The sequence below is a fragment of the Pleurotus ostreatus genome (genome assembly GCF_014466165.1).
Source record: "Pleurotus ostreatus strain PC9 chromosome Unknown scaffold_2, whole genome shotgun sequence".
In the NCBI taxonomy this organism is placed as follows: domain Eukaryota; kingdom Fungi; phylum Basidiomycota; class Agaricomycetes; order Agaricales; family Pleurotaceae; genus Pleurotus; species Pleurotus ostreatus.
The window spans coordinates 652,890-678,949 of record NW_023503157.1 but is presented as its reverse complement, the minus strand read 5'-3'; the positions used below and the strand labels follow the sequence as shown (position 1 = coordinate 678,949).

Genomic DNA, 26,060 nt, shown 5'->3' with positions numbered 1-26,060 from the left:
CTTTCACGACCGTTACGATATTCTATATATATGTACACACCCATCACCAACATTCCGCATTCCGCACTTCGTCTCAACGAACACAAAGTATTGTACTACATCCATAACACAACGCACTTATTTTGCCTTCGCGTTTTTGTCCTGTTTTCGCTCTTGCTGTTTCCATCGTTCAACCTGAAATGGTTCTATTCATTCTTGCATCCTTTGACCGCTATCTTTATCTCATGCACGTTGCCTGTGGTTTCCCATCTTCTTTGTGGCTGCATTTCTTTCCTTGACCCGCTGTGCGCGTTATATGACCCTGGGATGAACAGTTAGATATCATACATCCCCCCTTTGCTTGCATTGGGAGATTCGGGTTGATAAGCCCGCCGTTCGAAAGTATGCGTAGCAGCTTCATAGTCTTGTAGCTTCACAGTATTGTGTATATATTCCATTAGTAGCAGTGAATCTAAATCCGAAGATTGTTGTACTCCCGGCCTCAGGTTCGCCTTCGCCACAATGGGATTTGAATCCGGGTCCTCCACGGAACCAAATACCACAATTTGACAGCCACTACATGCAGTCTCTCTCATGCAGTTTCTTCTTTCTGTCCTTGATAAAGTGCCTCGTTGACTAATGTTATTTAGGATCCATCATCAGCTGATCATACCACACGTGCGCAAAGATAACGATGTTTGAAATACATGAGGCCTCTTATAAAGCGCAGAACTCAGATAATCCGTTGGCGCATCTGCCTCACCCAAGGATATTATTACAATGGCAAACGACCCGAGCATCGAGACGCCAGGAACCGCTACCGAAACAGTCAAGGGTTCACCCGACAATGTTCCATCTTCGTTCAATCACCCATTAGATCCACTGACTCCGGACGAAGTCAGTCATATAACTGCATCGCGGCAGCTATGTTTGCAATCTCTCTGACAATTAGATCCTGATTTCGTAGATTGCGGCAGTTTCTTTGGCTGTACGCCACCATATCGCGAAAGAGGGGAATATCAAGGCCATCAAGTTCATTACCTGTTATCTTCTACCGCCGCCCAAGAAGCTGGTTCTCGCTGCGCTTGGGATCCCCCTTGCACCAGGCGCGAAGCCAGAGACTGCTGGCACCATAGTGAGAAAGGCCGAAGTAGATGTGAGTCGGTTGCAGTCCACCATATCCTGACAACCCCTAATCCCCTAGTTTAGTTCTTGGACGTAATTAACGGGTGCGTGTTCGGCAACCAGCCACTATTCAGGCAAATATTCACTTCAGTACATTCAGACACTCATACAATGCCATCCTTTCCCTCGGCGATCGAGTGTGGACTGTCACATCCCTTGAAAAGCTTGCCGAAGGTGTTCAGCCTCAAATTTCGGTTGAGGAGCTGATTGCATGCGAGCAAGTTGTTCGAAAAGATAAATATGTGCAGGAGCTGGCCGCCAAAGTTGGTGAGCAATCACTTGACCTCGCTTTGGGGTAACTTCGCACTAACGTCGATCAAAGGAGTTCTGCCAGATCAAATTTGTTGCGACGGTTGGTCGATTGGCTACGACGAACGGTTCCCTCAGAGTAGGCGGGTGCAGCAGGCACTGGTGTTCGCTAGATATGGGCAGCACGAGAACCTATACGCCCACCCCATGGTATGTTCCTCACTCACCAGACCGTCTCCACCGATATCCAACGTGATTAGGACTTCGTGCCCGTCATTGACGCCAATACGGAGGAGGTACTTCATATCGACTTTCCACCAGTATGGAAGTCTTCGCCCAACGGTCCTGTGTTATCCGTGAAATCAACCGCACCTCCTACTCCACTACCCAAGCCAGGGGATGCCTTCGCCTTCGCAAGTAGGGATCGGATTCCTCCTCCAGCTCGGAAATTCGACTTCTTGCCGGATTTGATGAAGGAGAATGACCCAGAGTTTAAACCGCGAGACGATATCAAGCCCCTGCATGTTGTGCAGCCCGAGGGCGTGAGTTTCAAGATGAACGGCCATGAGCTTGAGTGGCAGAATTGGAAGATGCACATTGGTGAGAAACGCCTCTATGGTTCTTGCGGAATGATGAACCGATGTACGACAGCATTCAGCCACAGGGAAGGCTTGGTTCTTTCGACTATCACCTATAACGATCATGGTGAAGTGAGGCCAATTTTTTACCGCTTGTCCCTCGCGGAGATGGTTGTACCTTACGGTGCGCCAGAATATCCGCATCCAAGGAAATTTGCATTTGATTCGTAAGCGCGTGCCCTACATCACAGCCAATGATTAATGAACTGTCCAGTGGCGAGTACGGAATGGGAACGATGGCAAATGAATTGTCCTTAGGATGCGACTGTCTTGGACAAATCCATTATTTAGTACGTTCATCATGAGGGGGCAATGGAGGTACTAACCTTCTTTCGCAGCCCGGTGCATTCGTGTCGCATGCAGGAACTGCGATCGTCATTAAGAACGTTATCTGCATCCACGAGGAGGATGCTGGTGTTCTTTGGAAGCATACCGACTACCGACCTGACGGCCGCTCACAAACCGTACGGAGGCGAAGACTCGTCGTCAGCATGGTCTGCACGCTTGCAAACTACGGTAAAATGATTCACCTCCATCCTTAACGATCAGTCTAATCTTTGGGCAGAGTATATTTGGAACTACCACTTCTACCAAGACGGCACTATCGAGTTCGAAATCCGGCTGTCGGGTATCCTCCAAGTCTACGTCTCTGCTGACGGCGAACCTAATCCCCACGGTACAACCGTGGCGCCGAATGTCAACGCACATTATCACCAACATTTGTTCTGTGTCCGCGTCGACCCCATGGTTGACGGACTGAATAATTCAGTCATCGAGTCTGATATCCTTCCTTTGCCAGAACCGATGGGATCCACTACGAATTTCGCTGGTAATGCGTTCATATCTATAGACAACCCCTTGAAGACAGAGACGGGCCGTCCATATGACTTCGCAAAGGAGCGCCGCTGGAGGATCGTCAACCCATCGAGGAAGCATTACGCGTCAGGAAAGGACGTAGGATATTCCCTTGGTGTGAAGGGCGGCGTCACGCCGATGATGGCGAAGAAAGACAGCTGGACGGTGAAGAGGGCTTCCTTCTTGGACAACGCTGTTTGGGTCTGCAAGGATGTCGAAGGCGAGAAGGGCTCGAGGATGTGGCCCAGCGGTAAGTATGTACCGCAAACAAGGGAGGAGCCAGAGGACTCCATTTCAAAGTGGGTCGAAGGGGAGGAAAATATCGAGAACGAGGATATTTTGGTATATGTCGTCGTCGGTAGGTGCATCCTACATCTCCACTAATATGGATCTTGATGACACCAACGAATTCAACAGGTACGACGCACATACCCCGCCCCGAGGACTGGCCAGTTATGCCCGTTGAAACGCTGCATTTGACGTTCAAACCGAATAGTTTCTTCAAGGTCAACCCCAGCATGGACGTCCCCGGGGTCAAAGATCCTTTGAGTAAACCTGCTTTCGCGAATGGGGCGAGCTCCTCTGGATGTTGCAATTGATGCGATCTATAATTTACTGCGCTTCATATAACGCTGTACCATTATTGGGTCTTGAAACAATACTATCATCCATGAGCAGCGGCAATCTCACACCAAGCATCTCTAAAATTCCAAGGACTGCCCTGTCGCTACCCGAGATTGTTCATCTACTTTCCACACAGGCTGCCGTGTAGAAGGATTGCTGTCCTCTTGAAAATCTTCTTCTGATGGGGCACCATCAGCAGATCGCAGGCTTGGCTTGACGCCCAATGTCGAGCAGAGAATTTTGTACCTCGAACGAATCTGTCGAAAAAGCTTCGGTATATCAACATCCGCCGACGAGGACGTCAACGAAGGGTTCACGCGAGGGAACTGAGATATTAGTTGCAGAAGCTGGTTGATGTGATTCATGATTCGCCTTCAACGCCATCGTAAATTACAAAACGGTCAGCGCCATGAAATGAACGCTGTTGAGCACTCACTCGTTGGAATCGCCGACGCGTCTCGCACAAATCATCTTCCACAGCACGGCAAAGCCCTCATAGAATCCGAGTTCCTCCCACATCTCGAACCCTTTTTCGCGTCCAAGGGCGCGACCTTCAATAAGTCCGTGTATGCGTCCGTGGTCGAAGCCATCTTTGTAGCCGTCATCATAAAATCTATCCGAAATGAACCCAACGGTGGCAGGGGGATTTAGCATATAAATCCTGAGAATTTGCGTAAGATATGTACGTTTGCTCTAGGTGCACCAGCGATTCAAGATCAAAGTCGTTAGCAGAGTTCATTGAACTTTGGAGCTTGAGATTGGCTTGAGAAGAAGTGATTAGATAGGCGCCGGCGCCTCAACATGTCAACCCGCCCGCATTTCCATAATTGGTCGTCGCGCCTGCAACCATGGGCTGTCCCAGGCTATGCCCTCCGCAGTGATTCTAGAAAATATGTTATCTCAAAGTGGATATGAGACGCTTGTCTGTTCCCTCGTGGTCGGTCAGAGCTGTAAAATATTACCGCCGCGAGATAAAAACCCCCGGACAAGATACTAGTGGCATCGTCTTCTCTCCATGGCCGACTCCCAGATATATGCTAGACAGCTTCTTGTGAAACGGCATGGCTATCCTCTGTGGATTCCGGAACCGTATGGACATTCTCCGATCTACAGGACGAAAGGTGTTCGCATTGGAGATGTCGGATATGTCACTCAAGACGGTGGCTTCGAGACACTGTTCAATATTCGCGCTTCCCCCAACGATCCCATCAATCGCCGAGGCGTTCCAAATGGCTTTCAAGAAGTCCACCTACATGTTCACGACGTTGTCCATCTCCCGAATTTCCACCACTCAAACAGCGCAGTCACTAGTACATCCGCGAAGCAAAGGTCGTTGGACGCAGGTTTCTCTGTGACCCAGGCGCAGTGAGTACTACTCTAATGCCGCTGTATATGATTGCTAGATCCAGCGCTGGTCTAGGCCAATAGTGGGAGCTGGCGCCGCATTGGAGTATGTCTGGTCATCTACAGAAGGGGCTATTCTGCACTTACCCAAGGGTGCCTCGCGTATCACTGCAACGAAGAGCATTTTTCGTGAGCAAGCCATGCGACATGCAAAGAACTGGTACAAGTTCGCATTTGAATGCTCCGATGTTGCCAACGGTTCGCTGTACCTCATTACCGGATGCGACAAAACGAGCTCTTGGATGGTTGGCGCCTTCTCCGACTGTTCCTCTGGATCGCAAGCCATCCTCCAGCTGAGTGTTGCCGGACTGTTGGAGGGGCAGCTGTCATATAACTACTCGTGGGCTACATCGAGTCCAGCTATTCAACGCGTCGGCCCGTCGGTTGATCAGACGACTGCATGGGATGAAGATCCCGATGCTTTGGAACGGGACAACGACATATTCGCCACAGATGCTCCCCAAGGGAGCAACCAATGCGCTTTCATACGGGGGTATAAGATCACTTTGAGGAGAGATGTTTTGCGCCGTATTTTGGGAGGGCCCACGACTACAACCCAGATCTCCTCCATTGAAGATGCTACGGAAGGAGATATTCAGCGAAACTCCTTCTCTAGCACTGCGCAGTCTCCCGCTTGGTACAGCAAAGGCAATACGAAAGCCGTCGGAGATGGTCGAGATTCAAGCGGGGAATGGAGTGAGGAACTTGGAGATGATTCACCGTCAGACGAGGGCGACATACGTCTTGAAGAGCTTCCTGGTCCATTCGAGGTGAGGATGCCGATGCACTGATTCTTCGTTGCGAATTGAAGAGCCGCGCCTTATCAGGACTGTCACCCTTCTGTATTGATTAACAATTTCATGTTGGAGAAAGTAGGTGTTAATTTTGCTGTCGCCGCCGCCGAAATTCTAACTGCCTCAGTATCCTAATGCAGAAGTGGCCATTACTCATGATGATGATTGGATTGGCTTGATTGACGAGGTACATCCTCTTTTTTCTCAAATGCACTCATCTCATTGTAGCTCTTTTCGTAGGATGATCGGTCACGGCCAACTGATGATGAGCTTTTGCTCCGTTTACAGCATCGTTGCTCCTTTAGTGCGCACTCCATGACTTTCTCTCATACCTAGCACACGAGTTCTGATATCTCGGGACCTTATAGATCACTCTCCAGATGCTGTTTCGCCCGATCCAATCCAGCCGGACAATGGCAGTAAGCGGTCCATCTCAACTACGATACCTTTGGTAGACAACGGAGAAAGAGGAAAGAAAAGGGCACGTACAACGCCACAAGGCAGAGACGCAGCAGCAAGCCAGAAGCACCGTCGTGCGTAAGTTATATTGGTAACCTTTGAGGAGACATGAACTGATTAGATATTCTTCAAGACGATGTCACTCCTGCCGGAAGGGAAAGATCAAGTGTGAATTTGATTCGGACACAGGCCCTTGCAAGTCGTGCCTGCGCAATCAGCTCGACTGTGTTTCGTGGATCCGGAACCCTAAGCAAGGGCCCCTTCGTAGTGCGCAGGATGAGTCCTCTCCTCGGACTGAACATCTGGCTCGCAGTCGCAGGCGCAGTGTATCCCAAGAGTTATAACAAGTTTACAAGTTTAAATGCAAGTGCATACCCAACATCCACGATGGAGGAACACGCCGAATACTCCTTTTCTTCTTCGAACTGCATCAAATAATGTCTGAGTATGATTTCCTACGAATAAATCTAAGTATTCTATCCGATCGACCAAGGACGAAGTACGCTACAGAAATTGTCATTGTGCGTGTTCCTACACGCTATTCACTGAAGCCGGTTATGAACATTAAAATACTCTCAAAGTTGAATGTATCCACTTTAGGGATATCACTTTGAGTAGCTGGCACAAGACCATCTCACTATTTCACAACCTTCCGTTAGCCTTCCATCCGATTCTATACGGGCGGCCACCTTCTTCTCACAACTGCGGAAGGTTGATATTGACAGGAGGGAGATGGCAGATGAAAGATAGAAACTCGAAGAATGTATCTCCACGCGATCAGTTCTCCTTCTCGATCAGCATGCCTAGTATGAAGAGTTCAAGTCCGAGATTTCAACCAAAGAATAGCTAGTCTCTTGACATGTCAACTGATATCCCGCCGCTGCTCATGCTACCCCCTCCCCCCGACCGTTTAGCGAGATACTCATCAGACCCGGACACGCTACTACATATCGAAACACCGTACAACGCCGATGCGTTCAAGAGATTCTTCCGCAAATTCCCACACCTTCGAGAGCAATTCCCCAACCTAATACTGAAGCTGCGAAATGGCTTCCCCATGGGCGAATTCCCCGCCCTTGACAGGACCATCATTTGGCCGAACAGTAAATCGATCAGAGAATACCGGTCCTTTGTTGATGAGTATTTTGAAGAAGAGGTTGAGGAGGGCAGATTGAGTGGTCCATATTCCCAAAGACAGGTCGAACAGATTCTCGGCGGGCCTTTCCAATGTTCGCCAATCACAGTCAACATTCAGCCGCAAAATTCGGGAGAAGAACCTAAGTTGCGAGTATGTGTCGATCTGTCGAGGGGTACTCACTCGTATCCCGCCACCAACGAGTACTCAGACATACGCGACTTCCCAACGAAGTTCGATTCAGCCCTGCGAGTTGCCCAGATAGTAGGTCACTCTTCGCCTGCCTATGTATTTAGTGCTCATATGTGTCTTTCGTACGCCGTAGGTTGCAGAGGCTCCAACTGGGGCCCAAGCTATGACTTTGGATATTTCAAAGTTCCACCGACGCACGCCTCTATGCCCTGCCCATAAACGCTGGTTCGTAATGCAAGCTCGGAAGGGCCGATTCTACATACAACATGCATGTCCATTTGGAGCGAAGGCCTCCGAGGGGAACTCGGGAGAGATCGCGAACGCTGCCCTTGCAATCTGGGAGGAGCTTGGCGTTGGCCCTATTTGCAAATGGGCGGACGACATGGTCGTGTTTCGCTTCCCTCGCCGTCGGTCTAACAGGAAATTGGTCTACGCTTACGACCGCGAGGAAGCATTAAGGAGGATCGAGTCCCTTGGAATTCCCTGGCATCCCGACAAGGGTCAAGATTTTTCGCACTCATTTACATATGTTGGCTTCGTTTGGGACTTGGGCCACAAGACGGTGGCGTTACCCTCACGGAAACGCGTCGCTATTCGCAAGAAGCTGCGATCATTTTACCATTGCGGTTCCACTTCACGTGAGGACGCGATGGAGATACAGGGAATACTTGCTCATATAATATATGTCTATTCGGAAGGTCGGGCACGCCTCGCGTACTTAACTCACTTTATCTCCTCCTTTGAAGACAACGAGTTCAAGTCTCTTCGAAAAGGTGTCAAGGAAGATATTGCATGGTGGTGGAATACCTTAGAGGATCCTTACTTCAGCCGGAGCGTCGTACCTCGAGGCGAAGCGCAGAATCTCGGCATCAGCGTCGACGCGTCAGGAGACTGGGGCATCGGGATTACTTGGAGAAGGAAGTGGGCGGCTTGGAAGAGTCTTCCAGGTTGGGACACCCCTGGTCGCAAGATTGGGTGGCTTGAAGGGGTTGCTGTCGAACTAGCGGCTTACCTTTTAGAAGTCATGGGTGTCGAAAACACCCATGTCATCATCCACTCCGACAATCAAGGCGTAATTGGGGCGTTCAACAAAGGGTCGAGTAGGAACATCCAAATAAACCTCTCGATACAGCGCGCGGGTGCCTGCTTGCTTGCACTCAATAACCAGTTGCAACTGGAGTACATCTCGACGGAGAAGAATCCAGCCGATCCTATTTCTCGGGGAAGGCTCTCTAAATTAGACCCATCCAGGCGCCTCCCTGACATCGAGCTCCCGAGGGAGCTTAAACCGTATCTTAGACGCGTTTAATTGGAGCTGGATCGCCAGCTTCTGCTTTTACGAGCGGACGATGAGTCACCTAGGTATGCTTGGGTGCTAGAATCACCTTCCTTGTATTGCGAAAACTTCTTGATACTGAAGTCCGTTGTAAAGTAGTATAACTTGTATCCACGCTAGCAACGATGAAGGACAGGCGTCCATCCAACTCGTTTTGGGATAACGAAGAGTGTATTCGTTGTCGCCAAAAGCTCTCTCGTTCAGCGACTGGTCCACGGCCCGGGAACGGATGGAACCCGGGAGTGGGACACAGACGAACTCCTGAGATAGGAGAACCCCCTAACAGGGGCCGAACTCAAGCCGGCCTAGGCGAAGTATGTAAGTACGTAGACGTAGCGAATTCTATGTAGTAGATGGAATCGATGTAATGTTTTAAGTTCGAAGAAGTGAAATAAATCGATGTGGAAAGAAGGGTAAGCGATATGGGTGGGGAAAAAGAAGTGAACAACTCGATGTACTATCGAGCGTGAACGTAAGAAGATGCGCTGGTAAGGTAATAATAGATTAGTTTACCTATCGAGCGTGAACGTAAGAAGATGAGAAGCTAAAGCGGGAGATCGTGCTATATATACGTGCGCGCAAAGACAAAGGCGCAGATACTCAAAGGGAGAGATAGGGGAACAGGGGTCTCACGTGCACTCGTAGATAGACCGTGGATAAATTTCATCTATCCTCACATCCATCCAACTCGTTTTGGGATAACGAAGAGTGTATTCGTTGTCGCCAAAAGCTCTCTCGTTCAGCGACTGGTCCACGGCCCGGGAACGGATGGAACCCGGGAGTGGGACACAGACGAACTCCTGAGATAGGAGAACCCCCTAACAGGGGCCGAACTCAAGCCAAGGAAGGTGCGAAGGGAAGAGCCGGAGGTTCGAAAGATGAAGCATGAGGATCGGCCATGTGGAGACGCGAGGAAAGGTTGAGAATACGATCCTTGGGAGTATCGATGTACAGGCGATATGCGTCGCTGCGCCAGCGTCCCAATTGTTGGATTTCGTGGTCAAGGAGTCCTGCGGCAGCAGCGGCAGAAGCAGCGCCTCTGCGAAAGCTGTGGCCAGAATATCCTTGTGGTTGGAGCCCAATGTCAAGCAGTGCGAGCCGGAGGCGAGCGATGAAGCGAGAGCGCGTGAGCGGGGAGTGATCAGAGGTGATGAATAAGGGGGAATTAAGGGGGCGAGGGTCAAGTGTAAATAAATGAAGTAAAGCAGAGACGGGGCAGGTGGAGGGGGAATTAAGGGCAGAAGCTATATAGATTGTAACGCCTTTTCGAAAGGGATCGGTTTTGGAAGCAGGAAGAGTTAAGATAATATGGTCAGGCTGAATTAAAGAAGGCATGAAACGAATGGAGGAACGTGTAACATGAATGTTGGGGTCAAAGGAGTTGGGTTTGTCAATGGTGAATTCCCCACAACGGAGGAAACCCGCGTAAGCGAGTTTCGCTGCTGTTATGAAGACGATATCGTCGAAGGAGGTGTATGGGAGGGAAGTAAGTTTGAATAAAATGGGGAATGTAATGGGTAGTTTGGGATTGCGCTCGCGTTCACCGTGGTATCGTTTGATGCCTCTGATGAGACGTTGCACGATAGGGGCTTCGCAAACGGCAAAGGGGGCGTCCGCTTCGAGGTGGAGGGAACGAACGGCGGTGAGGTAGGATTTAATCGTCTTTGGCTGAAGACGACGTGTCCCAAGGTGGGCGATCCATTCCATGATACTGCGTTGGGTGGCTGGGATGCAGGAGCCGTCGCTGTTGACAAGGGCAGGGCGAGCTCTGACGAATTCGAGGAATGATTTCTGACCAGCGCCGTAAGTGGACCTGGTGCTGGACGCGAGACCGTACCAGAGATAGAACGCAACGATTCTTGAGTGCTGAGGGTTCGTTTGATACCAAGAGTCTGGGGGTTGACTGAGAATGGCTGCTTGTCAAGATTGGGAGCAAGAGAGAATAGTCGAGTATATTGGAACCGAGAGGCAGCGTCAGCAAGTGCATTATCAGCGGAAGAAAGCCAAGAAGAAGAGAAAGAGAATTCCAAAGTAGCGGCAAGCATGAGTATGAGCTGCAGCAGCTTGACAAGATGGGGGGAGCGATTAGTATGGTCGGATAGCGCAGCAACGACGGCCTGGTTATCGACGTGGAAATGGACATGGGAATGGCGCCAGAGGTGGCCCCAGCGTAGTATAGCTTGGAGGACAGCGTATAGTTCCTTGAATTGGATGTTGTGTTTCGAGCCCCTGAAGCGGCGAGGGACTCTGGTGCTGAACCAGTGATTGTTGTAGATGCCCCCTAGCCCCTTGGTACCGCTAGCGTCTGTGAATAGGTGATGCTGAGACGATGGGGGATCAATGAGGGTAACGCCGTTCCAGGATGATGCGTAAGTAGACCACCAGCGTAAGTCGCTCCGAGCGTATCGTGGAACGTGGCGGCGTGAGTGAGGGGTGGAGAACGTCGTTGAGAATTGTATGAGACGAGGGAGGAAGGCACGCGAGTAGGGGATTACTTGGGACGTGAAGTGGAGGAATCCAGTTAGCTCCTGGAGCTCGTGAAGGTTGCAGCTTGCCTTGGTGGACCAGAGGGAGAGTAGTTCCTTCAGATAGGTTAATTTATCTTCTGGTAGGCGTGCTTCCATGGTGTCGGTGTGCAGCTCGATCCCGAGGAACTCCAGACGAGTGGTAGGCCACACTGTCTTCTCTGGTTGGAATGTGAGCCCCAACGAGTTGCCCAGAGCTTGCATCCAAGAGACGGCGTCGTTTGCGAGTGAAAGCGGGGTGTCAGGGGAGAAGATAGGGAGGAAGTCGTCGAGGTAGTGCTTTAGCTCAGCGGGGATGTGGTGTTGGATTATCCAGTGTAGTGCTTCAGCGAAAAGATTGAATATGTATGGCGCAGACTTGAGCCCGAATATCAGGACCATGTATTCGTAGAATGCGTTGTCCCAGAAGCAGCCAATTAGATGATAATCCGAGGCGCGAAGTGGGATATGATGGAAGGCGTCCTTGAGGTCGAGTTTGGCTAGTAGTGAGCCACGCCCGAGACGACGAATCGTGCGGATTGCTTGGAATACGGCTTCATAGACGATGTGTCCTTCGCTATCCGGGATACCGTCGTTGACAGAATTGCCAGGAGGCCAGGATAGGTGGTTTATCACCCGGAATTTATTAGGGAATCGTTTCCGCGTAACGGTTCCAAGAGGAGACGCGCGAAATGCGGGGTGGGGAGGTGAGACGAGGGGACCATGTATCCTGGCATTGGCACGAAGTACGTTCATGTCGTTGTTGATGATGTCGGGATGGTCTATGGCCGTTTTGAGGTTGCGACACGCCTGAGGTTTGTCTTCACCAGCAAATCCGATAGCAGCACCATATTGTATTATGTGTAAAAGAGCCTGTACATATTCGGAATCGGGGTAGTCCGCTAAGTAATGAGCCCACTGTGAATAGACTAGTGTCGATTTAACGGGTATGTCATCAGAAGTACGGAGCGACGTGCGATTACAGCGAGGGTCTGTGTTAGGGCGAGTAGGAGGTATAGGACCAGGGGGAAATAGGGACAGGGGTGTCGTGATTAGGGGAGGTGCGATTATAGATGTAGGCAGTGGTGGAGGAAGAGATGGGACGGGAACGAGCTGCTCATCCTGTAGGCAAGGACGAGGGGAGGATTCGGGGTTTGTGTCCCTCGTCCTGCCAGGCTTTCAAGCGACGGGAGGGGCCTGAGTGCAAGTGACCTTGCCGTGCGCCGTGGAGCCGCAGGTTGAGCATTTGTGGATACGTCCTGATTTGCATGGTGTGGTGGGACACTTGCCATCGTTGAATCGATTGCAGGTTTGGGTGGAGACGTCGCGGGGAGGTGTTGCAGGTGATGAGGCTTTGGATCTAGATGCGGAGGTGGGCTTTACTTCTTGGAACATGTTTGATCGGTGAAGCGGGCCGACAAGAGCGCGATCTTTGTCACCCCATAAGGAGTAGTCGCCCCTGAGCATTTCCCTAATGCGGCGGGAGTGGTGCGCAATGTGATAGGTGAGGATGGCGGGATAGGCGAAGTAGCGCGAGTACTCGTGCAGGAGGTTGGAGTAGCTCTGGGTGAAGACGGCGACGTCCGTGACGGCCTGTATGCTCCCTGTGGTCCCTACGTATCTGTAAAGGATTTGGAAGTAGACTCCCAGGGCGCGCATGAAGGATGAGAAGTCCGGAAGGTCTTTGATGGGAGCCGTCTCTGTGGCGCGTAATGCGCCGTCCTCAAGAGCGTAGGTCGTTGTGGTGGCCTTCGAGTTGACGCTGGGGATGAGCTTGCCAAGCTGCTGCGGCTTGAACTCATGCTTGCCAATCGAGACCACGATTGCGGCCTCGACGTCGGGAAAGAAGTCAGGAATGGACAACGTACCGATAGACGAGTTAGCTGTTGGAGGGGGAATGTAGGGGACAAAGGGGGGGACCCCTTGAACGAGTGGCGCGGCCGGGGCAGCCTGCGCGGCTGGGATAGCTGGTGCAACAGGAGGAACAGGGGGAGGAGGGGGGGGAGGATTACTTGCTGCGTTGCGAAGTAGTTCTAGGATCTCGTTAACGTTTGTTTCTAACCCGACGACGCGTGCCTCGAGGGGGTTAGCGTCCTGGTTGCTTCCTTCTCCGGCCATATCTGGTTCCGGGGACAAAGGCCGAGTGGGCGGGATGGTTGGGGAGTCTGGTGGTGAAGAAAGCGGAGTGGCTGAGGCAGCTGGTGGAGTGGCTCTGGAAGACGACGAGAGGAAGCGGCCGGTTGCGTCGCGCGGGCGAGCAGAGGCGCGGGCTTTCCGTGGAGGCGTCCTGAAAAAGAAGTGAACAACTCGATGTACTATCGAGCGTGAACGTAAGAAGATGCGCTGGTAAGGTAATAATAGATTAGTTTACCTATCGAGCGTGAACGTAAGAAGATGAGAAGCTAAAGCGGGAGATCGTGCTATATATACGTGCGCGCAAAGACAAAGGCGCAGATACTCAAAGGGAGAGATAGGGGAACAGGGGTCTCACGTGCACTCGTAGATAGACCGTGGATAAATTTCATCTATCCTCACATCGGGCCCGCCCCTTTGTGATCGGAGTTCGCGCCCACGTGACAGACGGGCTCCGCCAAATTTTAATCAGTACCTAACAACAAACTTCTTTGCTTCTTCCACCAACATCGCACTCTGCAGGCTTCAGACGTATCTAATTTCCATCCTTTATCCTTTCCATGCAAACCAACCGCCTTTGCTACGGTCTTGGTAGCTCCGAAGGGACCACATCTATCTACGATTTGCCTCCCGAATTGCTCCTCATCATATTCGACCATCTTTACCGCGACTCGAGAAGTGGCGACAACCAGGACTGTTTCAGTATAACGACGAACTCGCAACCGCCTAGCTTCTGGTTTCCCTATGCTTTGGCGGCTGTTTGCGACGAATGGCGAGCCTTACTAGCACTGAACTCGGGATACTGGACGCGTATCTGCGTCTGCATTGACGAACCTTCTTGGGATATTTCTACGCTGGCCGAAGAAATCCAATGGTCCAAGGAATTGCCGATAGATCTGAGCGTGGTAGCTTCGCGCAATGTAAACGCCGTCATCTCACCCGACGTGGAATCTGCGAGAGTGGTTTCGATCATGAGGATTCTACCTTCTTTTGCTCATCGCTGCACCGCATTGCGGTTTGATCTCCGGGCGTTGCCGGTGCTCCCACTCCTTTCTGGTACTGCAGCGCCGTCAGTGAAGACCCTCGAGCTTGGTTGTCAAGCTTCTCGAATGGGGAACCTCGACCCCTCTATCATGATCCCTTTTTCATGCCCAAAACTCGAAACCTTGATACTTGGTGGTCCTAATGTTATAATTGCCTGCCGTTCCGGGTGGCTTGCCTCGCTCATGGCAACAAATTGGACCCTGTACAACTATTCACCACCTAACAATGAACGCGAAGCTATAGAAGAAGCTGACACGATTCTCCACGCCCTTTCTACCATCCGCGAGGATTCGTCGCTGACCATACGTGAAATGAACTTGGACTGCTCCGCCTCGACCAATACACCATATTCCATACACGTGGAGACTCTGATTCTCGAGGATCTGTCTGCACAAACTGTGGCCTGCTTACTCCGTAACATCGACTTTAGCGGCGGCGGTATAGAATCTATACGTTTATCACGATGCGGCCTTCCGGAACTAGCATCGCTTTCGTCCTGCTCCCTGACTCTGCAGGAAATGCCCGAAGATCAGGATATTTCCGAATTCCTGAGGTGCTGGAACGGCAGTCACGTAGCGGTGGTGGCGTGCCCTGGGTTCACGGATACATCCATCAAAATGCTATCCCAGCCATTCTTTTACTCGCTGGTTTCCATCTTCGAGGTCATAGAATGCTTCAATGTGTCGGTTGACGCTGTCAAATGCTTTGTGAAAGCGTGGAGCGATGCACAGTACCAAGACCCGGCTCTTGACTACGAAGAAGAGGAAACGAAGACGCTGGTATTATCGCGGGCCGAGACTGATACCAAGGCCGGAATCGACGCTGTATGGTTTGACGGGATACCCTTAATTTATCATATCCAGTAACGGACACATCCTACGCATTTGTTATCTATTTAATCATATATTCGGCGGCATTCAAGAAGTAACACTTAGAATGGGCCATATCCCGCTAACGTGCCGCTTCAGTCGATGAAAGTGGGAGGATGACAACTAGAAACCTGCGCGGTGACTCAGTACGTCTAGGGACACACGAAGACACTCGGGAATGGGTTCTGATATCTGCTTCAAGTAGAACCCATTTGAGTACGCTCAATGACTCGCCCGCCGATTTCCGTGATATTTTCGTGTATCTCGAATCAGTCTAGCTGAATGCACTGTTGTTTCCAGGAACCCATCACCGTTAAGTTTTTTTGGGCAACGCCCTTCTCCCCAACCATACCCTTCATTGATTTCGACCTTAGTTATCGTTGATGGCCGAACGGAATGGTCGGAACGCCCTCCCCAACCTTCGCCATTTTTCCTGCTTTTCTTAAGACGGCGCCTATCGCGGGCGACTGTACCATCCAGTCAGATTCCGGCCACGAGAAGGTCACCTTGGAGTCCTAACGATCGCCCATTCCAGCAGGCTAGGACAGATCGTGCGCTACAACGACGTCTTGTCCGACAGTGCCACCATAATTCTCAAAGAGACTCCAAGATCAAACTTGCATACCCGACGTAGACGGTATAAACCAATGCCTGAGTCGCCACAAGTCTGGAAAGCAACCCCCCGGTCCGTGTCTTGCATCCGTAATCATGGCAGTGGCAGTGACCAAAATGCCCTTCCGCGGTCCTCAAGGAAAGCTACTTCGATCGCTTATATGTACGGGATAGTTTAAGGCAGTTGTGCCTTCTCTGTCACGGTGGCTCTGATCGCCTCTGTGATCGACCCTTTGGTTGACTCTCTGGGTACACCAGGTCGTGTTTTGGGGCGTGTGCGAGGAAGGAGAGGGTAAGGGGATTCAGAGCCATTGCGATCTAGCAGCGGCTGGTGGAGAGCGTGCACACCCATCCTACGTGTCGACGTGATTATTTGGAGCGCACGACGGAGGCACTGGCATAGACGTATTGTTGGTGAGGGGGATAGAGGGCATCGGTTGCGAGCAGAATCGCTACCCCGACGAGTACAGGCCTCCAAGCTACAAAGAACCGTCAACGCCAAACAGGACGACAACGAATACGCCAGCTTAGATGAAGTTGATCACGCACTAGGGCGGCAACGCTGAGACCAGAGTGCGCAGGGGAATGTAACACTAGCCACGACGGGCCGAGTCAGAGTATCCTTCCATGGATCGATTGATTGTAGGTTGCCGGCGGTTCTGTAACTCCTGTGCCAACACTGAGAACACCAAGACTGGTATGGATGCATGAATTGGGAAGGTCGCTCTTATGGGTTTAAATTGAGCGAGAAGCGGAAGCAAGGCTATATATGGACATACGTCGTGGATGAGATACTAATGAAGGGGATCAACGATTCTGAACAGTTGCAGGTGAGCCCGTTCGCACAATGGTGGCGCTACAACTCACGAATTGACAATGGGAGTGTCTGTGAAGGCTAGGTGAGCAACAGGGGAGGCGATTCAGTAATTAGAACTTTGGGCTGAATCCTGCAAGTCTGCACTTTTGCTAGGCCAGTCGTCCTAGGTCATCCACGAATCTGATTCGCGTGTCTTTGATAATATGGAAGTTCACAGTGAACATCGTCGTTTCCTAGGAGTTCTCCAAACGCCGGTCACTAATCAATGGAATAGCTCGCGCTCGCAGACAGATTCCCAGCAGCGTTTCATGTCCGCATAGGCGACCCAGTCTGCGTGTCAAGGCTGCTTTGAGGACATCTGCCGGTATAAAACGAGAGTCTGCGCACTCCCAACCTTCAAGCTCGAGCTTCCTGCATCAGCATCTCAGCCTCTCGAGGTGAGCCATGACTCCCAGTTCCTTTGACTATACCCCGCGCTCACCACCCACCAATCGAGCCCAACTGACGCCCCATCCCTCTAGAATCTCAAGCATAGCGCACCATGGTCTGGGTGTCCAACCAATCCGGCACATGCCTCAACGTCTCCATCTCCTCCGCGCACACCTCCGGCGGCAACCCTGGCTTCTTTCCCGTCGAGCACGAGCTGGAGAACTGGGCTGTGAACCACTGGCACCGGGCGGCGGCACCCAGCGAGACCGCCGTCGTGCACCTGCGGAACACGACCGCGACGATCACGGATGTGAAGGGGAACGACCTCCTCGTGATCTTCGGGAACACGTGGCTTAAAGTCCCGGACGTGCTGGTGAGTTATGAGTTCAAGTTGTTTGGGTGGGCGCGAGAGTGGGAGCTGACTGTCTGCGATGGCAATGATAGCAAGGGCACTTCGTCTAAGTACGCCGCGTTGCTTCCGACTGGCGACAAGCGCATGGCAGTCCTCTTTACGGCTCATTGATGTGTAGCAGTAGCATCTGATCAATGTGAATCGGCACTCAGATGGTCGTATTACTCCCGGGAATCTCGATAACTTGCTGATAGAGTCGTGCATGTGAGTCAACATCAGAGGTGAAATCTCTAGCATCTTTGAGATACGTAGTTTTGATGTCAAGTCCGAAATATCAGGGTCAGGCTGTCCCATCACTATTAGCCGTGCCGTACTAGCATTGAACGCGCGCTAATCTCATCAAGTATCAGGAGTTAGGAGCTCCCTGAAGGACAAATCGGTGCACCCCGACAGTTAGACTTCAGAGCTTCAGACTGCACAAAGTGAGGTATGCTATGTCTCCCGCATGATAATAACCGCCATCCCGCCTCAATTGACTTAGCGACGGCGGGATAGAAGAACACGTGCGTGACGTGTGATGCGCGCTTAACGTAAGGCGTATGAGTCAGCCCCCTGTCATCAATGATTGGTACAATAAGCCGTTTGTCCGTTATATCCCTATCCGACCTCTCTTTCCACTTCCCTTTCATTCTCGGAACGCCCCAAAATGTCGGAAAACTCAGAACGAACGACGAAGGTTTTCATAAAGCCCGCACCCGAGACGGTCGTGAGCCCTATCCATGAGTACACGGAGGAGCAGCAGGCGCTGATAAAGGACTTAAAGGAAGTGAGTGGTACATGCACTTTAATTGGAGTCTTCCTTTCGGAGCATTACTTCATCAAAGGACCATTCGCTGACTCGCTTGCGAAGTACGCAGATTCATTACTTCTCCCCGAATCCGACTCGTACCACCAATGGGAGAAGCGGTGGTTGAGCAAGCCCGATACCATTCCCCGGTACATGCGCGCGGCGAAGTGGCACTACGCGGATGCGCAGAAGCGGATAAAGGGGACGCTCGAGTGGCGGCGCGACTTCAAGCCTGACCTCATCGTGCCGGACGACGTGGAGGTTGAGAGCGAGACCGGGAAAATGTGAGTAATTGAGCTAGGCTCGAATGATAACACGTGGATGCATGGGTGCTGATGGTGGTTTGGGATTGGGTGTCGTGCAGTATCTTGACGGGATTCGACAAGGATGGACGGCCGATCATATACATGCGACCCGGGAGGGAGAACACGGAGCGCAGCGACCGACAATTGCGGCATCTCGTTTGGTGGCTGTAAGCTCCACCTTCCCTTCAATTTCTACACTATACTCACTTTCCCTTCCCTCACCTTACCGCTCGTAGAGAACGCGCGAAGGACCTGATGCCTCCCGGCCAGGAATCTCTAGTCATCGTCGTCGACTACAAGAGCACCACCCTCCGCACGAACCCCTCCATCTCCATCGCGCGAAAGGTCCTACACATCCTGCAGCAGCACTACGTCGAGACGCTCGGCCGCGCGATCGTCGTGAACCTCCCGTACATCCTCAGCTTCTTCTACAAGGGCATCTCGCCATTTCTCGACCCCGTCACGCGGGATAAGGTTAGGCATCATTCCCCCATGCGCTTGACCATAATTAGGTTTAATGTCAATGCTGATGTTGATAATGCTATGTAGATGAGATTCAACCCCGACCTCCTCGAGCTCATACCCAAGTCGCAGCTCGACGCTGATTTCGGAGGTGACTACAACTTCGAGTTCGAGTCGAAGAGCTACTGGCGGCAGATCGTCGAGTGAGCGTCCTATCCTATCCTATCCCGCCTGCGCGTATTGACGTGCCTGTTCTAATTTAAGGGCGTGTGGCATCGCTCCGGACGGTACGCGTGTAAGCGGTATGACCACCACCTCACAACACCAGGGTGCCGAGGCGCCTTCTCCCCCCTCTTCGCAACCTTCCCCCGCATCATCGTCAGATCCATCCAATGACTCGAGTCTGAGCTCGGGGCAGGTCACGCCGGAGGTGGTCGAGAAGATGGCCGAGGTGTCCCTCGAAGAGCCGCAGGATGAGCAGAGGATCGACCTCCCCAGAGAGCTGAGTACTTGAGGTTACCTTTCTCTTGAATCACTATCTTCGTGCGACTAATTGTTGTGCTACTTACCGATGTCGTTGTTTGCTGTTTCAGAAAGTAGAAGATATCTAGAAGATGTATTATCTAAATAATGTGAGTAGTCGACTGTTGTACGATGTATGTCTGGAGAAATATCGGTGCTCGGGGTTTTTCTTGGTCGCCTCTTGACCGACGCCCGACTCGGAATCCGGATACAAGTACCGCGGTGACGTCGGGTTCGTGTTCACGATGACATGCAACGGATAGTCCGACGATTGTCATTTCTTTTCCGTTTTATTTGGTCACCAACTAAGTTGAGTGTCCTTGGAACTCGACTAAGTGGAGCAGTGACAATACATTCGTATGTCGCGCTGGTGTATTCGGTGACAAGAGATGGGCAGCACGATGCGCCGCTGTCATTTCCTCACAATGTTTTCTGCCTTGTTTGTCCAAACAATGTGGAACACATCCCAGGCAATGGTAGCAATCCTGATCATCAACGGGCGTCAGTGCCAGCAGCCGCAACCACGACTCGCTACTCTCACACTCTTAGACATATCGAGGTTGCGCTTGGCATTCTGCCGTCCCAAAAATACATCCTCTGTCGCAGGCCCGGCGCCTGGAACCGGAAGTCGGTTTTTGCGAGGAGACAATACCACTTTTGGGACACTTTGCACATCGACCTGGGAATGCGTGCCAAACTGTGATGGCGGTATTGCAGACTTACAATATACATGCACTGTGCCGCAGCAAAACGTCTGATCCATATGGCCCCAACCATGTTTGCTTGCTCGGCTGCAGACCCTGGTAAGCATGTTGATTAATAAACTACAGTTTCACGGTGCCTGCACGCCCGTTGCCAGGCGGTGGAGGGCTCGGATGTGAATGATCTCAGTGGTGACGAGTTTTTTTTTCAGCAAGACCTTAGACCATGTAGTCACGGTGATGAAATCAGCGACTAAGTGATGTTTGATAACTTGTAAAAATAGCGGGAGAAATGGCGTAAAATGTCTATATTTTGATCGCTTTTACTGGCGCTATCCACGCCTCTTTTTCAGTAATGGACACATGAAGAGGGAGCGAGCAGTGGCAAGGTTGACAGGGGTCCCTCGAAATCAGCACGTGCCAATTTCCTCACAAAAAACTGAGAATTTTGTAAGTTTCTGTTTCATTTGTCATTCCAAATTTGGAGTGTGAGTAACTTTGTCCTCGCGCTCCCTTCTCCTCCTCCCCACTTTCGTTTGTTGCTGGCGACTTTCCTTCACGCACACTCAACTTGTCGCCTCTCATTTGACGTCGGAAGATGGACTATCGAGAGCAGCGCCCTCCCCGGGCCCCTCGTCCTAGGCAACAGCAACAGAACCAACCCCCACTCTCACCGCCCACGATACAGTACCCCGATAGATCCTCTTCGCCTGGCCGTCCCCAAATACCCCATCATCACACAAATGTATCATTTCAAGTCGACGAGCGAGCCGGCGCACACCCTTCAGCGGATCAACAGCGCCAGCGAGCATACTATTCCAACGATCCAGAAGCCCTGGATCCCTCAAGAGTGGGGAGGAAGAAGAGTCTGGTCAGGCCCGACAGAGAGAAGATAGACCCAGGGCATAGGCAATGGCATTATCGCAACCACGCTGCAGCTCAATTGGAAAGTGATTCAAATAGTAGATTCGGGGTGCTGCCGTCAGGTTCGTACACCCTTCCTTTTCTTTATTTCGCCTTTCTTTGCCGGGCTAAACAGCGAGGTAGCTACTGGAAATTATCCTTCGCAGAGAGGCGTGTTGAGGAGAGGGAAGTCACTTCTGGGACGCGAGGAAGATGTACACGAGTCGGGCCTTGCTTTGTTCAAGCGCAACACCCTTCGCCGAAAGCGCCCACAGTCCGCTGCCGAAAGCGCTCCCGAGCCCCGACGCTCTTGCTTCGACAATATTGCTCCTGGTCCCAAAGGCCCATGGATGATCTACTGCTGGCTACTTACCTGCTGTGTCCCTCCTTTCCTACTCCGATCCTGTGGTGAGTGATGCCCGCATTCCGAATTGTAAATTCGCGGTGACATATTACCGATCTGCCAGGTATCCGGAGCCCCGAGCAGCAACGCGCCTGGCGAGAGAAAATGGGCCTTCTTTCGATTATATTGTCTCTAATGGCTGGCGTCGGCTTCTTGACGTTCGGCTTCACGGAGAGTGTTTGCGGCAAGCCACCCAATCGATTCCACGGAAATGAAATAGGGAACAGTTCCATTGTCATTCATGGATACGACTACGACTTCTCCGACTTCAAGCACCCGAATACGGGAGGCACGTTCAACGGCCAGACTAACCCTCTCATTCAAGGCGGCTGGGACCTTGCTGGCAACGATGCATCCTTTTTGTTTCAGAAAACGAATCAGCACTGTCTCGGGATGATCACGAAGGCCAGCACGTCTACTATTACGGGTAGCGGCAACAACTTGGACTGGTACTTTCCTTGCAACATCCACGACAACACTCCCCGCACGAATCTGTCGAATTACGAACGTCCAACGAACTGTCATTTGACGTCCAACTCCAGGCAACTTTTGGACCAAATTGAGCCCGAAGGAGAGGTTTTCTATACTTGGGACGACGTGAACAACCCAAACCGTAATCTGGCCGTTTTTGAATCGTACGCGTCGTGATCTCCTGCTCACAATGGTTATTGACACTACCCATAGTTCGGTGCTCGACCTTGACCTGCTTAAGTGGCTCAGCAGGGTGCAAGTTGACTATCCTGCAATTTTTGATGAAATGAAGACAGCGAGTGGCACGTACAACAACAAAGATCTTACAATGCTTTTCATGCGTACGAATCAAGCGAATTTGGGACGCTGCTTGGAGGACATTGTTCGCGTGGGCTTCATTGATACCAACAGCATCGGCTGCGTCGCATCATCAGTCGTGCTTTACATCTCCCTCGTTTTCATCATCGGCGTCGTCGCCATTCGATTCATCATGGCCGTCATGTTTCAATGGTTCTTCTCTTGGAAACTGGGCAACTTCCCTCGCGAAACTTATGAGCAACGGATGGCAAGGTCGGCAGAAATTGAGAACTGGACAAGCGACATTTATCGCCCGGCGCCGAGCGAGTATCGCCCTAACGTAGGCAAGAATGGACTTCGTAGCAGGAAGAAGTTCCTTCCTAGCCGCTCGCGTTTTACACCATCGGAGAACTTGAAGCCAGGGCGTCCGGCTACCACCTATGGTATGTTGGATTCGTCTTCGTCCAACTGGAAGCGGTCTACCATGTATGCTGCATCGGCGAAAGGTGGGCAAAAAGGTGCCGACTCTCCAAGTCGATATTCCAGAAGCACTACTTCGTTCGGCGATTCTGCGAAAGGAGGATTTTTGGACAACCCTTGTCCTTTCCCATTGCACAATGTCGTCCCCCAGCCACCACCAGACTTCGAGCCATTCAACTTCCCTCTTGCCCATACAATTTGCCTCGTGACGGCCTACTCAGAATCCGTGGAAGGGTTGAGAACAACTCTCGACTCACTTGCGACCACCGACTACCCCAATAGCCACAAGTTGATCCTCATCATCGCTGACGGTATGGTCAAGGGTGCCGGTAATAACTTGACGACTCCAGAAATTTGCCTGACCATGATGAAGGAATTTGTCATTGCACCGAACGAGGTCGAACCCCACTCGTATGTCGCCATTGCAGACGGACACAAAAGACACAACATGGCGAAGGTATATGCTGGATTTTACGATTACGACAACGCAACGGTGGAGAGATCGAAGCAACAACGTGTTCCAGTGGTGCTCGTCGCCAAGTGCGGTAATCCACTCGAAGCCAACGACTCGAAACCTGGAAACAGAGGAAAGCGGGATAGCCAGATCGTCCTTATGGGATTCTTGCAGAAAGTTATGTTTGACGAACGGATGACGACGTTCGAGTATGAGTTCTTCAACTCGATATGGAGGGCCACGGGTGTTAGTCCGGATCGATATGAGTTGGTTCTGTGTGTCGATGCCGATACCAAGGTTTTCCCGGATTCCTTGACGAGGATGGTCAGCTGCATGGTTCACGATGAAGAGATCATGGGTCTTTGTGGAGAGACGAAGATTGCCAATAAGGCGGAGACCTTTGTTACCATGATGCAAGGTATGCTGGATTATAGAACTTACCTAGGACGCTGTTACTCATCCTCTGCCCAGTCTTCGAATACTACATCTCGCACCACATGACAAAAGCCTTCGAATCAATGTTCGGTGGTGTGACTTGTTTGCCTGGTTGTTTTAGCATGTACCGTATCAAAGCTCCGAAGGGCGACGACGGCTACTGGGTGCCAATTCTCGCAAATCCCGACATCGTCGAGCACTATTCAGAGAACGTCGTCGACACATTGCATAAGAAGAATCTTCTGCTCCTCGGTGAAGATCGGTACCTCACGACTCTCATGCTCAAGACCTTCCCCAAACGCAAGAACATGTTCTGTCCGCAGGCTGTTTGCAAGACAGTTGTCCCCGATACGTTCCGCGTCCTTCTCTCTCAACGACGACGATGGATCAACTCCACTATCCACAATTTGGCTGAGTTGTTACTGGTTCGAGACCTGTGCGGCACGTTCTGTTTCTCGATGCAGTTCGTAGTAGGCATGGAGTTGGCCGGAACGCTTGTCCTACCGGCCGCTATCGCATTCACGTTGTACTTGATCATCGTTTCCATCATTCCGGGTGGTACAGATACAACCATTCCACTCGTACTGCTTGCCGTCGTTCTTGGTCTGCCGGGTCTCCTTATCGTAGTCACTTCGCGGAAGATCGCCTACATTGGTTGGATGTTGGTGTACCTCCTCTCCTTGCCCATCTGGAACGGTATACTGCCCGCGTACGCATTCTGGCACTTCGATGATTTCTCGTGGGGTCAGACGAGGCAGGTTGCTGGAGAGGACAAAGAGAACCATGGCGATAAGGAAGGAGAATTCGACTCGACGCACATCGTCATGAAGAGGTGGGCAGAGTTTGAGCGAGATAGAAGGTGGAAGAGTGGCACCCAGTCCAGGGATTCGACCTTCTATGAAAGGAAGTGAGTAATAAGGCCTCAGTATGAGTATATGGCGCTGATAAGAGTGTTAGGGCTGATAGCAACCGCTATTCTCTGGCTTCGAATTCGGATACTTGGCATCCTCCATCCAACGGTTTCGATACCAGCACTGTGGACTCTACAACGGGGAACGTTAGCGGACAACGATCACGACATGACAGCAACGCGTTGCTAATGCTTCCCACTCCATTGTCTGTCAGTAGACCAGTTATGTCGTCGACAGCGTCTGTTCCTTCACGATCAAGTGAAGATCAGACCTACCAGTCCGACGTCGGGTCGACCTCCCATCAACGCCTTGTCCCCAGCCCGAAGTCCGGCGACCAGTACAGCGACTCAATGGAATCTACCGTCTCCGGAAGTGTTGGCACGCCCGTACGATACTCTTCATCACCACATTATGAATCTCCCATTCCACGAATGCCTCCTAACGTCAACATCCGAACTGCCCCCGTGCAAACAGGATATGCGACGGAGGGATACAACCCATTCGGGGGCTCCAGCGGCGGCAGTCTGGTTCAGTCGCCTGGAGGGTACGAGGAGAGTAGTGCATACAGTGCTGAAACGGAGGAAGTCAGCGGGTTCGCTGGTGTAGGCGCAGGGGGAGCACCCGTGAATCAAGGTTATAGAGGAATAACCCTTACGGATAGCGGCCCTGTTCCCGGTCCTGAAGGTGTTCGAAGAGTATCCAAAGCCACCGGAAGACGGCAATCTACGCAAGCGCCTGCCCAGAATCGATATTCGCGTAACTCTAGTGCGTACAACCTCCCGCCAGGCGCTGCGCCGCCCCAACCATACCACGGTGGCTACAATTAACCTTTCTCTCGGCGAATTTTCTTCGGTCTCTCTTCTGTTTTCATCACGCAAATACACAGTACTTTTATGGCCTAATGAACGTCATATAGCAATCTCCTGTTGCATACCTTTTCTCGTTTACGGACTACGTGTTGGCTCTCGCAGCGTACAGTACCTACCCCCGCCAAAACCTAGCCGCTGTCTCTACTATTTTAGCCTCGGACGGACAACAACTTCGTTCATGTTCATATGACTGCATCCTTTCCTGCCTACTAGCTTGTTGCTCTTACATCGAATGGACCTCTGGCTCTCTCTCCTCTCTCCCCTCCATCACGCTTATTCACGATATATATCCCTACTACACTCGACGTTGCATTGCTCGCCTTTCCTTTATCATTAGCATCTGCTATTTAATGTCAACTCGCAAGTTGTCCTTAATAAACCTTATCCTGA

The 26,060-nt window shown here is 51.5% G+C and overlaps 8 protein-coding genes across 8 annotated transcripts; 6 read left to right on the top strand and 2 right to left on the bottom strand.

Annotated features, from left to right (window-relative positions):
- Positions 1–759: 759 nt before the first annotated feature.
- PC9H_003002 (uncharacterized protein) lies at positions 760–3,505 on the top strand (the record flags this gene model as incomplete). The annotated part of the gene is made up of 11 exons (XM_036772602.1): positions 760–876; positions 947–1,135; positions 1,189–1,208; positions 1,265–1,431; positions 1,487–1,623; positions 1,674–2,013; positions 2,065–2,218; positions 2,266–2,341; positions 2,390–2,567; positions 2,617–3,264; positions 3,324–3,505. The coding sequence occupies 11 exons, from the start codon at positions 760–762 to the stop codon at positions 3,503–3,505; spliced, it is 2,208 nt and encodes a 735-aa protein (XP_036634075.1).
- A 102-nt stretch (positions 3,506–3,607) lies between these two features.
- Positions 3,608–4,269, bottom strand: PC9H_003001 (uncharacterized protein; the record flags this gene model as incomplete). The annotated part of the gene is made up of 3 exons (XM_036772601.1): positions 3,608–3,902; positions 3,967–4,143; positions 4,217–4,269. 3 exons carry the CDS (start codon positions 4,267–4,269, stop codon positions 3,608–3,610), a joined length of 525 nt encoding a protein of 174 aa, XP_036634074.1.
- Positions 4,270–4,545: 276 nt separating this feature from the next.
- Positions 4,546–6,531, top strand: PC9H_003000 (uncharacterized protein; the record flags this gene model as incomplete). The annotated part of the gene is made up of 7 exons (XM_036772600.1): positions 4,546–4,895; positions 4,951–5,704; positions 5,762–5,806; positions 5,856–5,915; positions 5,969–6,032; positions 6,097–6,265; positions 6,321–6,531. The coding sequence occupies 7 exons, from the start codon at positions 4,546–4,548 to the stop codon at positions 6,529–6,531; spliced, it is 1,653 nt and encodes a 550-aa protein (XP_036634073.1).
- Positions 6,532–12,533: 6,002 nt separating this feature from the next.
- Positions 12,534–13,472, bottom strand: PC9H_002999 (uncharacterized protein; the record flags this gene model as incomplete). The annotated part of the gene is made up of 1 exon (XM_036772599.1): positions 12,534–13,472. One exon carries the CDS (start codon positions 13,470–13,472, stop codon positions 12,534–12,536), a length of 939 nt encoding a protein of 312 aa, XP_036634072.1.
- A 575-nt stretch (positions 13,473–14,047) lies between these two features.
- PC9H_002998 (uncharacterized protein) lies at positions 14,048–15,397 on the top strand (the record flags this gene model as incomplete). The annotated part of the gene is made up of 1 exon (XM_036772598.1): positions 14,048–15,397. The coding sequence occupies one exon, from the start codon at positions 14,048–14,050 to the stop codon at positions 15,395–15,397; it is 1,350 nt and encodes a 449-aa protein (XP_036634071.1).
- Positions 15,398–17,370: 1,973 nt separating this feature from the next.
- Positions 17,371–17,781, top strand: PC9H_002997 (uncharacterized protein; the record flags this gene model as incomplete). Its single annotated transcript, XM_036772597.1, has 2 exons — positions 17,371–17,657; positions 17,703–17,781. 2 exons carry the CDS (start codon positions 17,371–17,373, stop codon positions 17,779–17,781), a joined length of 366 nt encoding a protein of 121 aa, XP_036634070.1.
- A 535-nt stretch (positions 17,782–18,316) lies between these two features.
- PC9H_002996 (uncharacterized protein) lies at positions 18,317–19,738 on the top strand (the record flags this gene model as incomplete). The annotated part of the gene is made up of 6 exons (XM_036772596.1): positions 18,317–18,436; positions 18,521–18,741; positions 18,822–18,929; positions 18,999–19,236; positions 19,312–19,427; positions 19,489–19,738. The coding sequence occupies 6 exons, from the start codon at positions 18,317–18,319 to the stop codon at positions 19,736–19,738; spliced, it is 1,053 nt and encodes a 350-aa protein (XP_036634069.1).
- Positions 19,739–21,045: 1,307 nt separating this feature from the next.
- Positions 21,046–25,628, top strand: CHS3 (Chitin synthase, class 3; the record flags this gene model as incomplete). The annotated part of the gene is made up of 6 exons (XM_036772595.1): positions 21,046–21,433; positions 21,495–21,758; positions 21,818–22,388; positions 22,438–23,873; positions 23,927–24,797; positions 24,848–25,628. The coding sequence occupies 6 exons, from the start codon at positions 21,046–21,048 to the stop codon at positions 25,626–25,628; spliced, it is 4,311 nt and encodes a 1,436-aa protein (XP_036634068.1).
- Positions 25,629–26,060: the final 432 nt, after the last annotated feature.